Genomic DNA, 13,144 nt, shown 5'->3' on the forward strand with positions numbered 1-13,144 from the left:
CCGGGCCCCCCGCACGGCCCGCTGCCCGCTCGGGGCCCCGCACTCGGCGCGCCTGCGCCTCTAGCGGCGGCGCCTGGGAGCGCACGTCCCCCGGGGCAGGGGCTGGTCCACAGCCGTGACATGAGGTCAGCGAGGCCCCTGCTCTCCCATGGCCGTCCCCTCCCCGTGCTCGTCCTGGCGGCGCTCCTGGTGGTTGACTGTCTTGGCAAGGATTTGATTTTTCACCCGGAGTGGGGGTTTGATTCGTACGAAATCGCCATCCCCAAGAAGCTGAGCTTCCGGGGAGGGGAGCCAGGTGTGGCCAAGCACCTGTTGTACCTCCTGCAGGTTCAAGGGAAGAAGCATGTCCTCCACCTGTGGCCCAAGAGGTTTCTGCTGCCCCGACACCTACCGGTTTTCTCCTTCACAGATGGGGGCGAACTCCTGGAGGACCACCCTTACGTACCCAGGGACTGCAACTTCATGGGCTTGCTGGAAGACGTGGAGGATTCTGAAGCCACTTTCAGTACGTGCAGTGGGGGCCTCCGAGGCGTGCTGAAAATCGATGCCCAACATTACCAAATCGAGCCCCTCCAGGCCTCTTCCAGTTTTGAACACGTCGTCTATCACCTAAAAGACGAGGAATTTCAGAATCCGATCTGTGGCTTAACTGGTGATGACAGAGAACAGGAGATGGCCCAGCATGAGGACGTGGCCAGGGTACGGGGCTTGCGTGGACCCCCTATGCATCAGAAGTACTTGGAACTAGCCCTGATCTTCGATCATGAGAGATATTTGTTTTCGAATTCCAATCTCACGAGCGTCATAAATGATGCCGTTCTCCTGACTTCGATTGTAGACACTTACTTTCAGGAACTCCGTTTAAGAATACAACTAAGCACAATTGAAGTGTGGACAGAGCAAGACAAAGTCAATCTTTCTTTACCACAATTACAACAAGTGTTAAACCAATTTCTGGTATACCAGAGGAGGGTGCTAAGCGTTAAGTACTCTGTAGATTGGACACATCTATACATTAAGAGACGTTATCCCGATGCTTTTGCAGGGGCTTGGGGAAAAGTGTGCACTAAGAAAAAGGTTGGATCTGTAAACATTTTTCCAGATGTAAATATCCTTGTTCCTGCTACCTATACTGCTCATAATCTGGGCCATAGTGTGGGGATGGAACACGATGTACTACCTTACTGCCAGTGTAAGGGTAGGCATGATTGTATCATGGGCATCGGACGAAATGGGTTTAGTAATTGTAGCTATATCCAGTTTTTTAACCACGTACATAAAGGTGCAGACTGCCTAAATAATATTCCGGATAAAACTTATGTGGTTCAGAGATGTGGAAACAAAATCGTGGAAGAGAATGAGGAATGTGATTGTGGTTCTCTAGAGGACTGCAAAGGAGACCAGTGTTGTGAGCCAGACTGTAAATTCAAGCATGGTGTCAACTGTAGCACTGGCCTTTGCTGTCACAACTGCCACCTTCGTCCGTCTGGGTATATATGTCGGAAGGAAGAAAACGAATGTGACCTGGCAGAGTACTGCGATGGGGCCTCAAATCTCTGCCCAAATGACACTTATAAGCAGGATGGAACCCCGTGCAAGTATGAAGCTCATTGTTTCAGGAAGGGGTGCAGATCCACATATATGCAGTGCCAAAACATTTTCGGACCTGATGCCAGGGAGGCTGCTCACCAGTGCTTTGAAGTAGTTAATTTAATAGGTGACCAATATGGGAACTGTGGTATTATGGGAACTAAGACCTATATAAAGTGTACAAAGCAGCATTCATTATGTGGCAGGATACAGTGTATAAACGTCAGAGTTCTCCCCGATATGCCAGATCATACTACGATTACTTCGACTCATCTGCAGGATGAAAATCTCATGTGCTGGAGCATAGGCTATCATCTGTCCTTGGTAGCTTTGGGGATACCTGACCTTGGTGTGATAAATGATGGTACCTCCTGTGGGAAGGACCAGATATGTGTGAACAGAACTTGTATGAGTAAGTCGATCCTGAACTTCGACTGTTTGCCCGAGAAGTGCAACCACAGAGGCTTTTGCAACAATAACAGAAACTGCCATTGCATGTATGGCTGGGAGCCTCCGTTCTGTGAGGAGATGGGGTACGGCGGAAGCATCGACAGCGGGCCGCCGGGACCGCTGAAGTTGGACCTGCCGGACTCAGTTAAGATTGTGTTCCTTATATTTCTCCGCTTTATTTTGTTAGCCATCTCGGTGATCATTGTGATCTTCAGGCGATTGATAAGAAGTTACTTACAGCCCCAACAGAAAGAAACACCACCACCTGTCACTGCAGAGGAACCACCCAAGGAGAAAACTGTTTAAAAAAAAGGATCAGGAAATCCACTGTCACTCAGTGACACAGGGTCACACATTGAACAAGCGTATCGTTTACTCGAATGGCTCTTTATTCTCCCAATTCTTTTTTACTTAATTATTTCTTCAAGATTGATCGGCAAATAAATGATATTATTTGGGAAACGAATCAGTGCGCTTTACTTCTCCCGGGGGTCCCTTGCCCCAGTCTGGGATCAGGTTTCGGAGGGCCTGAAAAGAACGCCCTGGTGCCTTTCCTGAACACTGGAGCCCGAAAGTTGTCGGTTTCACAGAATCGCAGTGGTCCTGAGCCCTCTCAGAATCCCAGCACGCAGAGCGGCTCTTGGCCTCTCCTCCTGCGTCCCTTGGTGTGACCGGTGAGAATGCCGGGTCTGTGTCCCACGCTGAACAATAAATGGTGACCACATTTTATAAACAGAAAGCGACACTTTATGAGGGTGACCCCTGGAAAAGCGTTTCCCCCCTATGGTCACTGTATGGGTCACTCTAGCTCTGCAGGCACGCGGTCTCTGACTCAGTATCTGCGGTGACCTCAGCTGGGTTAGGGACACCGAACTACCATTGCTCCGCTTTGCACCGCTGTCTACAGATGATGACAAGCCCTGGCAGAGTCCAGGGGGCAAGGGTCTAACAATATTCCAGGCTTTGGGTTTCTGACTATAGGAAGAGGCCTTTTGGGCGCATGTGCTGAGGGACATCTGGCCTTAGCTTTTCCCCTCCTCCCCAAGTAGAGCAGAGAAGAATGAGGGACGCCTTCCGCTCCCACGTACCCCCATGTCTGCCTCCAAATATCCTCTCCCCTTTGCCCGGTGCTTCGGGGGAGCAGAGGCCCGAGTGGCACTTTGGAGCCATCTGTGTCCACCTCTCAAGCCCAGGGAGGGTCTCACCCTTCCCAGACCTGTGTCGGCCCAGGCGTTCTCAGCCTTGCTGGAGGCCGAGCCCTCCTGCTGTCGCCGCCTTGCGGGGTGCACTCCCTTCCCCAAGCGCCACTGCAGGTCCACTGCCCCCCACCCCAATCTCCTCTGGGTCTTCTGATTGTAGAAGTCTGGATGCCTCACAACGCAGGTCCCCTTGGCCCGTCTGGGAACTGTTTTCACTCAGAGGAGAACATCAAGATAACCCCAATTTTGTGGGGATCGTAGTTCTAACATTTATCAAGCTTGGCGATCACCGGAAAATATCCTAAAAGAGCGAGGCCGTTGAGTTATAGCGGCAGTCCTGATCATGACGGCTGCCATTTATCGGGAGTTCACTAGCAGATCCAACAAAAGGCAGACATGCTCTTCCCTAGGCCCACGCGAGGGCATCGTTATCATTTCCTTTAATGTACAGGTGAGCCCAACCCGCCGGAGGCCAAACGTTGAGCGTCATTCTTCTGTAAATTAAAAATTAGCCTAAAGCGGCAGCTAATTCATCATGCCCAACGCTTACTCTGGTTCCAGCTGTGCATCCTTCAACGCCCTTTAGTTGTATCCTCATACGAACGTCTCCACAGTGAGTGTCCATAACCCGTGCCCTGAGAATGGCGCCACCCGCGGTTAGACTAACACCGGAATTCAAGTACGAGGGTCTGCTGTCGTCTGAGACCGGGCTAACTCCAAGTGACACTCGGCTTCTTGGGGATGGCGATTTCGTACGAATCAAACCCCCACTCCGGGTGAAAAATCAAATCCTTGCCAAGACAGTCAACCACCAGGAGCGCCGCCAGGACGAGCACGGGGAGGGGACGGCCATGGGAGAGCAGGGGCCTCGCTGACCTCATGTCACGGCTGTGGACCAGCCCCTGCCCCGGGGGACGTGCGCTCCCAGGCGCCGCCGCTAGAGGCGCAGGCGCGCCGAGTGCGGGGCCCCGAGCGGGCAGCGGGCCGTGCGGGGGGCCCGGCCGCGTCCGGCGGGTCTCGGCCGTCCGGCTCCTGCTCGGCTGCTTTTGCCAACAGGCGCACGTCGTGGCCAACGCACCCGCTTCGCCTTCTAGAACGGCGCCGTTGGGCGCACGGGGAAGAAAGGACGGAGAGGGGCGCGAGCAGCGAAGGAAAGGAGGGGCCGCTGGCGCGAGGCGCGGGGCGGGGCCGGCAGCGTCCCGGGGAATGGGACGGACGAGGGGGACTCGTTAAGGCCGCGCGTGTCCTGGGCCGCGGGGCCCTGGGGCACCCTGAGGCCTCCCGTCGGTCGGGGTGGGTGTTTATGGGCCGCTGTGCCCACGTCGCGGTTATAACGTTTCTATGAGTTTGGTGTCTAGAGATGTAATTGGTTCATGGAGACATGTCATGGGTGCCTGTTTGTTTTTTCCTTGTTGTCGTGTCTGGGATTTTGGCTTCTAAAGAATCAGCCAACTCTCCCAGACGGCTGTGGGGTTTCATCAAGGGTGGGCTTTCTCCTTGCAGCCAGGCTGGAGATTCCGGAGACCTCCCGACTATTTCGAGTGTGTGCGTGCGTGTGTGTCCCTTCTGGGCTCGTGTGTATCCTCTGAAGAGATCTGCCAGTTTCTACTCAGGAGCTCTGGCAGCCTCTCTGGTGTGGCAGATCATCCTGGGGCTCCCCCTAGTCTGTCCTGGCCCCGCCCCCCGGTGCAGTTTGTCTTGGTCCTGAGACCCCTCACCCTGGAATTCTGTCCTGCCAGTGTCAGGATACAGGAAAGAGACACCCGCCTCTTCCACAGCCTTCTGCGTGCCAGCTGGACTCACGTGTCACTCAGTGGGACTCACATTTCACTCTTTTCTCTACTGCAAATGACAGTGTTTTTAAGAATGAAAGAATCCCCCTAACCCAAATTTATGAAAAGTAACTGGGAAAGGGAGGGAGGCAGATGGGGAGGGGGCTGAAACTAGAGAGGGACACATGGCAGTCTCAGCCAAAAGTATTATATCATCTTCGAACATGTGAACTATGACAAACTATTAACATTGTATAACTTTATAACAATTTATAACTGCATAACAATTTTTGTAGTAGGTGTTTATGCATGTGTCAGTGATCGTAGATATATTTTATCGAAGTATAACTTACAGCAGTAAAATGCACAGATCGTAAGGAAATTTTTACATATGTACAGTCGTCACCACCTAGGTCAAGACGTCTTCGGATTTCAGAAAGACTTTTCTCGCCCTCTTCTCATGCAAGACCCCTCTCTTGAAATGCACCCGATATTCAGATCTCTATTTACCATTGGTTTGTTTTTCCTGAACTTACATGATGGAATCATACAGAATATATTCTTCAGTGTCTGGCTTATTTTGCTCAGGGTTATGTCAGTGACTATTCTTCACATTGTTGCATGCTTGCTTTTTTTTTTCCCCCCCATTTCTGTGTAGCATCCCATTGAATGAAGGCACCATAATTTATCCATCCGGCTGCTTTTGATTGTCTTCAGATTGGGTACCCAAAGGCAATGCGGTGAGGAAACACATTAGTAGATCAGGAAAAAAGTTAAGTCAGGATTATCCATATCTAATTGCTTTTATTTTACGTTTCCTGCCTTGGCACATCGGAAGGTAGTCAGTAGAAGTCCCTTGGGAATGTTACCGTCGGAGGGAGAACGTTTTGGATAATGATGCTCTCCGCCCTCTTCCTTTCTCCAAGCTCTGCACCCCAGGAAGCTGACTGTATCAATGGGTGAAATCCCACGGGCTCCTGTATTTTCAGACTTCCATGTGGATTAAGCAATAGGAAGTCCAGGGTGGACGTGCAGTGGGGGATGAGGCCAGGGTCCCCGTTTCCTGGCTTCCTCGTTGCGAGGGGCTCTGGGGCCTGCTGTGATCCCCGACAGAAGCCACAGCTCTTCTTGAGGTAACCCGCCCTCCAGGACGCCCTCCTTCCAGCTTCCAGTAAGCTCTCCCGACCTTCGTCCCTTCGAACCTAAGACCAGAAACAGCTCTGCTGGTGCTACAGGACCTTCCGCACTGCCGTCCAGGCTCCCCCACACCTCACGCACACACTTCGCCAACCGTCCTGTCGTACACAAGCCCTTCTTGAATTATCCTAACTTGTGTCTGCCCACACTTTGCAGTCGGGACTTGACTGGTGCAGATGTTTTAAATGTGTCTTGCTAAGTCAAAAGAAGGAAAAGTTGAATTCCCTCTCTGTATCACACACACTCACACACACACCTTCACATGTACCCTCTCTCTCTTCAGGGCTTTAGCAAGCACTTGCTGCTTATTCCATTTAAAGATTTCTTTAGACAGATTGGGTGAACGACCTGACCACTGACCACTCACACAGCCGGCCTGGAGCAGAGCCCACCGGGAGGACTCGCAGAGGCAGTGGCGGGCCCGCAGTTCCCCTGTGGCCCGTCACATTGGGTCAGCGTGCCGGCACTAAGGATGCTTCGTCTACTCATCACACATTCTGCAAGGGGCACTCAGCCCGCTCTCCTTGGGCTGTGAGGCCTGTTAGCTGAGTGACGGGGAAGCCCCGGTCCCTGCCCAGCATTAAGGGCCTGGTGTCTGAATCTGTTGGTCCAGCCTTGGCCTCAAGCCTGCTCGCCCTCCTTGAATTTCATGGCCGGGAGAGGCCTGGATCCTCCCGGTACGATCGAGGGCGAGGTTTCTAGGCTTGCAGTGGCGGGGGTAGGACGTGGGGAGCGGACAAGCGGCCTGCAGCCCAGAGCCACTGGTGCAGCTTTCCATGGAGCAAGTTTTAGTCCCCAGTCTGAAGAAGGAACTCCGGCTCTGAGGGGCCAGACTGCGGAGGACCAGACCTGAGCGAGTCATTCCTCAGCTCTCAAATTCATCTTCTGTCCACAGCATTACAGCACCCCACACGAACACTCAAATGTGTTTTATAGAAATTATAACACTCGAGGATAACCAATATGCGCTGCCAGTTGTGTGGAAACACACTTCGCAGAACCTGAATAAGGCTCCCTCATCTGCTTAACTGAAGCACAGCCTAAGATTTCAAGTCATTTAAAAAAAATACTGCTACCCTTATAGAATTAGGTATTGATTCAGAAGTTTCTGCAAAGAGAATAGAATATGGAAATAAACTCAATCTAAAGTTGAGAGAAGATGCTAATGCCCCGGACGTCACCGGTGTCAAGCGTTTGTGTTCAGATGTCTCACGGATTTACGAGTAAATGTGTGAATGAACTTGGTAACATGTTTATATGCAAAGCGCTATTTTATAGTGGTACATATTAAGTTCTACACAAAATATAATTTGAGGAATCATATTGCAAACCAGTGGTTTAGGTAACTGCACCGTCATTATCAACCATCATATGCCGATTCTCAATTCGGCCTTTAGCAAACCCCTCATTTCCACTGAAAGGCGCTTTGTCCCGAGCAATTAATTATCCAGCCAGTGCAATTAAACCGGCTGGTGCACACAAAAGGGACTCAGCGTTGTGATGCTTCCTATGGGACAGAAGTTTTTTCCTCAAAAGCACTGATTTATGATCCGCCCGGAGAAAGAAAGGGAGCCTAATGCTAGACTCTGCGGGACTCAGGATGAAGACTCCTAAGCAGATGAAGACAGCACGAGGCCCATCGCCGCAAGACCAGGGATGCAGGAACGGAAAATAAAAACCGCCAGGCCGCTGGACATGTCATCTTTTTTATTTTGTGATAAAAATGCTTTCATATAAATTTCATCTTAACTACCTTTAGAATGAAACATCAAAAAGTAAAAACAGTGTGCATGTTCCTGACTGTGTTCAGTCAGGAACATGCAGTCATTTTACTGGTTACTGGACTTCTCATACAGATATAGTATCACTCTTAAGGGAAATGTACACAGGGAAGGAGCCGTAGCGCTGGAGAGTGAGGAACGGGAGCCTCAGGGCACAGAACGTGTCCTGCAAATAGTCACCACGCATTCAACGTACTGGTTAAGGCCAAATCCCCCAAACCACCCGCCGACAAAACGTCACAACTTTGGTTCTTTTCTGTGCAAGAATTACGAACTAGCACATTTAAAAGCAAGATGATGTGATGAGCATCACGGCTGATTCGCTTACACTAAAATCTTTAACTCTGTCTCTTTTCCCCTCAAACCTCCACCTCCCTGACCATTATGTAAGTCAGAAAATGACGCTTAGCGCAAAACAGAACACACGTATAAACAAAAAATCTATCCCCAGAGGCTGACAGGAGTCGAAGGGAAGAACTTATAAAAATACAAACAAAGCAAAAATGGGGAGTTGACCTATACATGGCATAAAAGATGTCTCCTTAGATGTTAGTCTGCAGTACAGAACCCAAATGAGAAAGTGAGTCTCCATCTTACCTTTTGATTAGACATGATACAACTCAAGGGTCCTTAGCTCTAAGTGACTGACAAATGCTCGAACGGTGGTATCTTCCTCTTCATCACTGGAGCCTGTTGTCTGTAAAGGTGGCTTTCACATTTCCTCCCCTCAAACCCGAAGGAGTTCGAGGAGGAGAAAGAAGCACATTAGGCCGACGCTGTGCTCGGGAAGGGAGGAGGTTATAAAAGGTCCAAGCTGCCGGGTCAGAGGCTGACACCTTCCGTACGGGGGGCTGAACAGCGTGGCAGAGCAGGTGGGGTCCACGGTGCTTCACGCATATAGGTTCTCCACCTCTGTGCGTTTTCAAATGGGTCCGGGAGAGAGTCACCATTTAGAATGATAAAATGTGACACACTATGAAAGGGGTTGGTAGAATGCCACGTGAGAGAATAAAATACAGAATCAACAACCTGCTGATATTAGAGAACTAATTATTTTTGTTGTTTCATGAACCTGGGCAGGACTGAAAACTCTACCTGGAGACTGCCATGGTCCCAGACACACATGGCTTCTGTATGGGATCACGGACAGATAAACCAAGTTAAGTGAGAAGCGCTGATGCCCACTCTCGGCCAAGGCAGGGGTGGAGGCTATTACTCAAACCAAAACAAAGTAGGCAATTCACCTGTTATTTAGAACTAATTTTCCAGGGGTCACATGGAACCAGGTAGATGTGACAGTGTGGCCACAGGACCAACTTTTTGCTGACTCGGGGAGAAGAGGAAGAAAATGATTGTCTTCCTATCTCTAGTGTTGACTAGAAGGCTTCTGCCATTGAGAGAGGGTCAAGGAAGTCGCTAAGACCACAAATACAGAGTGACATGAGATGCACCTGCAATCTGAACGTGATGACAAGCACAGCGAGTCTGTAATTGTCCATTATCATCTAGAAGGTGACTCTGGGAAAGGAAACGTCCCTGATAAGTGTGTGTTGGTTGTGCACAAGGAGCTCCATGAGTGCTTCAGCAAGAATGAGCAAAGGCCACCTCGGCCTGATAGGGCCTTAGAGGCCCTGAAGCCTTAAAGGCCCCTTCCCGCCTCATAGGGCTGGCTTGGGCTCCAGAAAACCAGACCAACCTTCTGTTTCCTTTATGTGAAAACCCCCATGCCCAGTGAGAAGCTGCTGGGTGCACCAGGAACTCACACACCACCGTGTGGAAGGCAGACCAGCGAACGGGCCTGAGCGCACAAGGAGAATCATGAAGTAGAGGCTGTGATCGCCCCGTGGAGGGACGGCCACCGTCACGGGGTCCTTGAGCCAAGGGAGGCTCCATTCCAGATGGTGAGGGAATATCGGTTGAGACATTCTCTGTGAAGACGGATGGAAGGAAAGGATCAATGTAGAGATTAGCGTCATCAGCTGCATGAGTGAAGCAGCCCGAGGCTTCTAAGATGGGGTGACGGTGTCCTTCACACTGGCAGTCAGTGCCACGCCCGGCAGGAAGGGAGGGGACCGTCAGCGGGTATCACTTCTTACGGCAGTTAGCTTATCTCTTGGCCAGGTCAACAGTCCAAATCTTTGTTTTGGTTTGGTTTTCAAGGGGGTCATAGTACCAACACTGCCAAGGAGAAAATGTCACACCGACTGGGCCCACATGGGGAAAAGCAACCGATGCGCATCCTCCCTGCTATAAAGTCTGTCCGAAGCCCTGCGTGCAGGCTGGAGAATTAGGCGGAGCTTCTTGAAGGGGTCTCCTGTCTTGAAACTGGGTTCCAGGAAAAATATTTCGCTCCCCTTCGTCTTTGAGGAAATGCTGTCGCGGAGGAGAAGGCAATGTGTCCATCTGCTAAAGAAACGTACTAGAGAGGTGTATGCTGAGAACCATGACCAAATAAACCCTGTGGGACTTCCAGGGACGCTGGGAAAGAGGAGAGGAAGAGGAGGCTGAAGTTACGTTCCGGGCAGGAATAATGGAAAGCACAAGGCCACGCACGCCCTATGACGTGCTGGTGGGGCGACGGCCCACAGGGAGGTGCGACAATTAAAGCACCAAATGAAGTCAAAAACGTCCGGGGACGAGAGGATGAGATAGGTCAATTCGGCTGGAATTCCAGGGCGCGATTCCTGGCAGGGCTCTACTGAAGAATCTTCTCGTGGATGTGGCAGAAGCCCCCAGGGCTAAAATGCAGTCCAAGCGTTTGTGTCTGTGCTGCAACAGGCATCCATCCGAGTCTCCGAGTACGAGAGTAAACGCGGTTCCACGTCTTGTATTCTACTTGCGTGTCCATGAACTTGGCTTGATGGGCAAGAGATCGGAAGGGGCCTTGTCCCTTCCCCTGGAAAACCCTGTAAAAACCCAGTGGCACTGCTAAGATTGCTCCCTGTGACAGGGAAGAGCATCTCCTTCCTCCCGCTCCCGGAAGCTGGTTCCAGAGGTTTCTTCATTTCTCTCCCGGATGACCTTCATTTGTCCCAGCAGCATTTACCAGAGGCAGTTCTGCGTCTGCCCCGGAGGCGGACACTTTCACGCGTAAACCTGCATGTTGCTGGGCGGTGGCTCAGACATGTGTGTCCCGGGTCCCCGCTGACCTCCTCCAGCACCCCCGGGAGTGGGGCTGGTGGTCACGTCTGACCAGTCAGAAGCAGAGTGGGGTGAGGAACTTGACCACTGGTCAGGAGACTCTGGGGACGGGGTCAGGTAGGGATGCTCGCCCTGGAGGTGACCACTGTGACTGGGTGTTCGCTCAGCCGCACTCGAGGACGCGTAGCTGTGCTGGGAAGGGGGCGTGGGGTACTTGCCCACAGAGGCTGGAAAGGGGTGGTAGGTCGGGAGGATGGTCTGCGGGACCTGCCCGTCCTGCTGGGGCATCATGGCGGCGGGGAAAGCCATGCTGGGCAAACGAGCCATTTCCGGAATCTGGTACATGGCGGGCAGGGAGCCTGCAACAGCTGGAGGGCAGCCGGCCTGAGGCTGGGCTGTCCCAGCCGGTGGGGTGATACTGCCCTTGGGAATGAGCTGGAAAGTCACGATGGGGGGCAGGGGCTCCCGAGGGGCGGCCACGTGCTTCCCCTCGGGCGGCCTGCTCTGGGGAGCTATGCCGGCGGGGGCGCCCTCGGCTGGAGCCAGGACCATGCCGAACACCTCGCTGTACTGCGTCTCATTCATCTCCATGCGGTTCAGCCAGTCCGCCGGGGCGGGGACCGGGTGCAGCCTGCCCATGCTCCCCACAGCGCCGCTGCCCGGGGGCACCATGTGGTGGTGGGACAGCAGCTGGCTCACCGAGGGCAGTGTGGTGCCGGCCCCATGAGCCAAAGGCTGGATCTCGTGAAGGCCGGAGAAGGACAGCGCGTGCGGCGCGTGGACCGGGCCAGGGGGCGCGGCAGCAGCCAGCAGAGGGCTGGGGGAGGCCTGCAGGAGGCCGGGGGACGTGATCATCGGGGAGGACGTGGTGTCAGACACATACGTGTGAGGGGACTCTAGGGAATCGACCGGGGATAAAGTCACTGAGCTCTCGGACAGCTGGCCCTTGTCACTCAGAGACTTCTTCCTCCTGCTTCCCTTGGCCTCCTTGGCCTCCTTGGCGAGGTTAGGGAGGCTGGCGGGCATGGTGTTCTTGGCGTTGGGCCGTCTAGGCTTCTTGCCCATCGGGGTGTGCTTCAGACTGAGGAAAGGTCTGTTGGGCCCGCAGATGACCGGCGACAGAGCGGAAGTGAGCACGGTGCCCGGAGGGCTGGGCGTCACGTTGTGCTCGTCCAGGAGGCGCACGATGTCGTGGTGCATGCGGTCCCGGGCCACGTCCCGGGGGAGGCGGTCCATGTGGTCCGTGATGTCTCGGTTGGCAAAGTGGTCCAACAGGATCTTGGCTGCTTCGTAGCTTCCCTCTCGGGCAGCGAGAAACAGAGGCGTCTCTTCCTACAGGAAAGGCCCACAACGGCACGGCTCAGCCACACTTCCGACTGTCGCAGTGCTTCTCACGCTCCTGTTACTGTCACCCCCTTAGACGTTTTTCCCCAAACTGTCTCCCCACGTAAAAATTTAATACCGCAGACAAACTGCACGTCTAGCTATGTGCCGAATGGATACCTGTGCTTTATACGTAAAAAGAGAGACTGTTTCACTCCTCCCCAAGAACCGACTTTGCCTCACTGAGGTGACACCTTCTCCGTCGGGACCGTGCGAAATAAAGGGTGCCCCTGAGCCAGAGCCACGTAAAAGAGCGCTGAGCTTATCAACAGACGAGGCTGAGGGGGGAAGGATCAGAAAGAAGAAAGGCAGGAGGGGAAGGACTGGGGAAAACAAGAGAAAGTTAAAGAAAGCCGAGAAAAAACATGCAGAAAAAACAAGAAAGGACAGAAAGAGGAGAAAAGAGAAAATAAAAGAGAAGATGAGCCAGGGAGGGGAAGTGTGACCTACGGCGCAGAGGAGGAGAAGCAAACAGGGCACGTCCCGGCGTCCACGAGCAGAGGGAAGGAGCAGCAGGCAAACCAACGCGAGAAAGGCCCGGGCCCACGAACGGAACGCGGGAAGGCGGGGAGCGGGACTCGCAGGGGAGAAAGGCCAAGAAGGCGACGCCCAAGTTCTTTACAGGACGGCC

At 52.8% G+C, this 13,144-nt stretch overlaps 2 protein-coding genes across 2 annotated transcripts in view; one reads left to right on the plus strand and one right to left on the minus strand.

The window, feature by feature from the left end:
- Positions 1 to 50: 50 nt before the first annotated feature.
- ADAM30 (ADAM metallopeptidase domain 30) lies at positions 51 to 2,502 on the plus strand. The gene has a single exon (XM_039841345.1). The coding sequence runs from the start codon at positions 121 to 123 to the stop codon at positions 2,344 to 2,346; it is 2,226 nt and encodes a 741-aa protein (XP_039697279.1). The 5' UTR covers positions 51 to 120; the 3' UTR covers positions 2,347 to 2,502.
- Positions 2,503 to 7,898: 5,396 nt separating this feature from the next.
- NOTCH2 (notch receptor 2) overlaps positions 7,899 to 13,144 on the minus strand; it is a 142,828-nt gene continuing 137,582 nt past the window's right edge. Inside the window, exon 34 of the mRNA XM_039841353.1 lies at positions 7,899 to 12,462. Coding sequence (XP_039697287.1) covers positions 11,074 to 12,462 — 1,389 coding nt within the window. The 3' untranslated portion in view covers positions 7,899 to 11,073. The remainder of the gene's footprint in view (positions 12,463 to 13,144) is intronic.

Source organism: Pteropus medius, unplaced genomic scaffold (genome assembly GCF_902729225.1).
Source record: "Pteropus medius unplaced genomic scaffold, Ma_sr-lr_union100, whole genome shotgun sequence".
Lineage (NCBI taxonomy): Eukaryota > Metazoa > Chordata > Mammalia > Chiroptera > Pteropodidae > Pteropus > Pteropus medius.

Bases quoted from the DNA above. Each gene is read 5' to 3' on its own strand.
- ADAM30 (XM_039841345.1), top strand. From the start codon at position 121: ATGAGGTCAGCGAGGCCCCTGCTCTCCCATGGCCGTCCCCTCCCCGTG.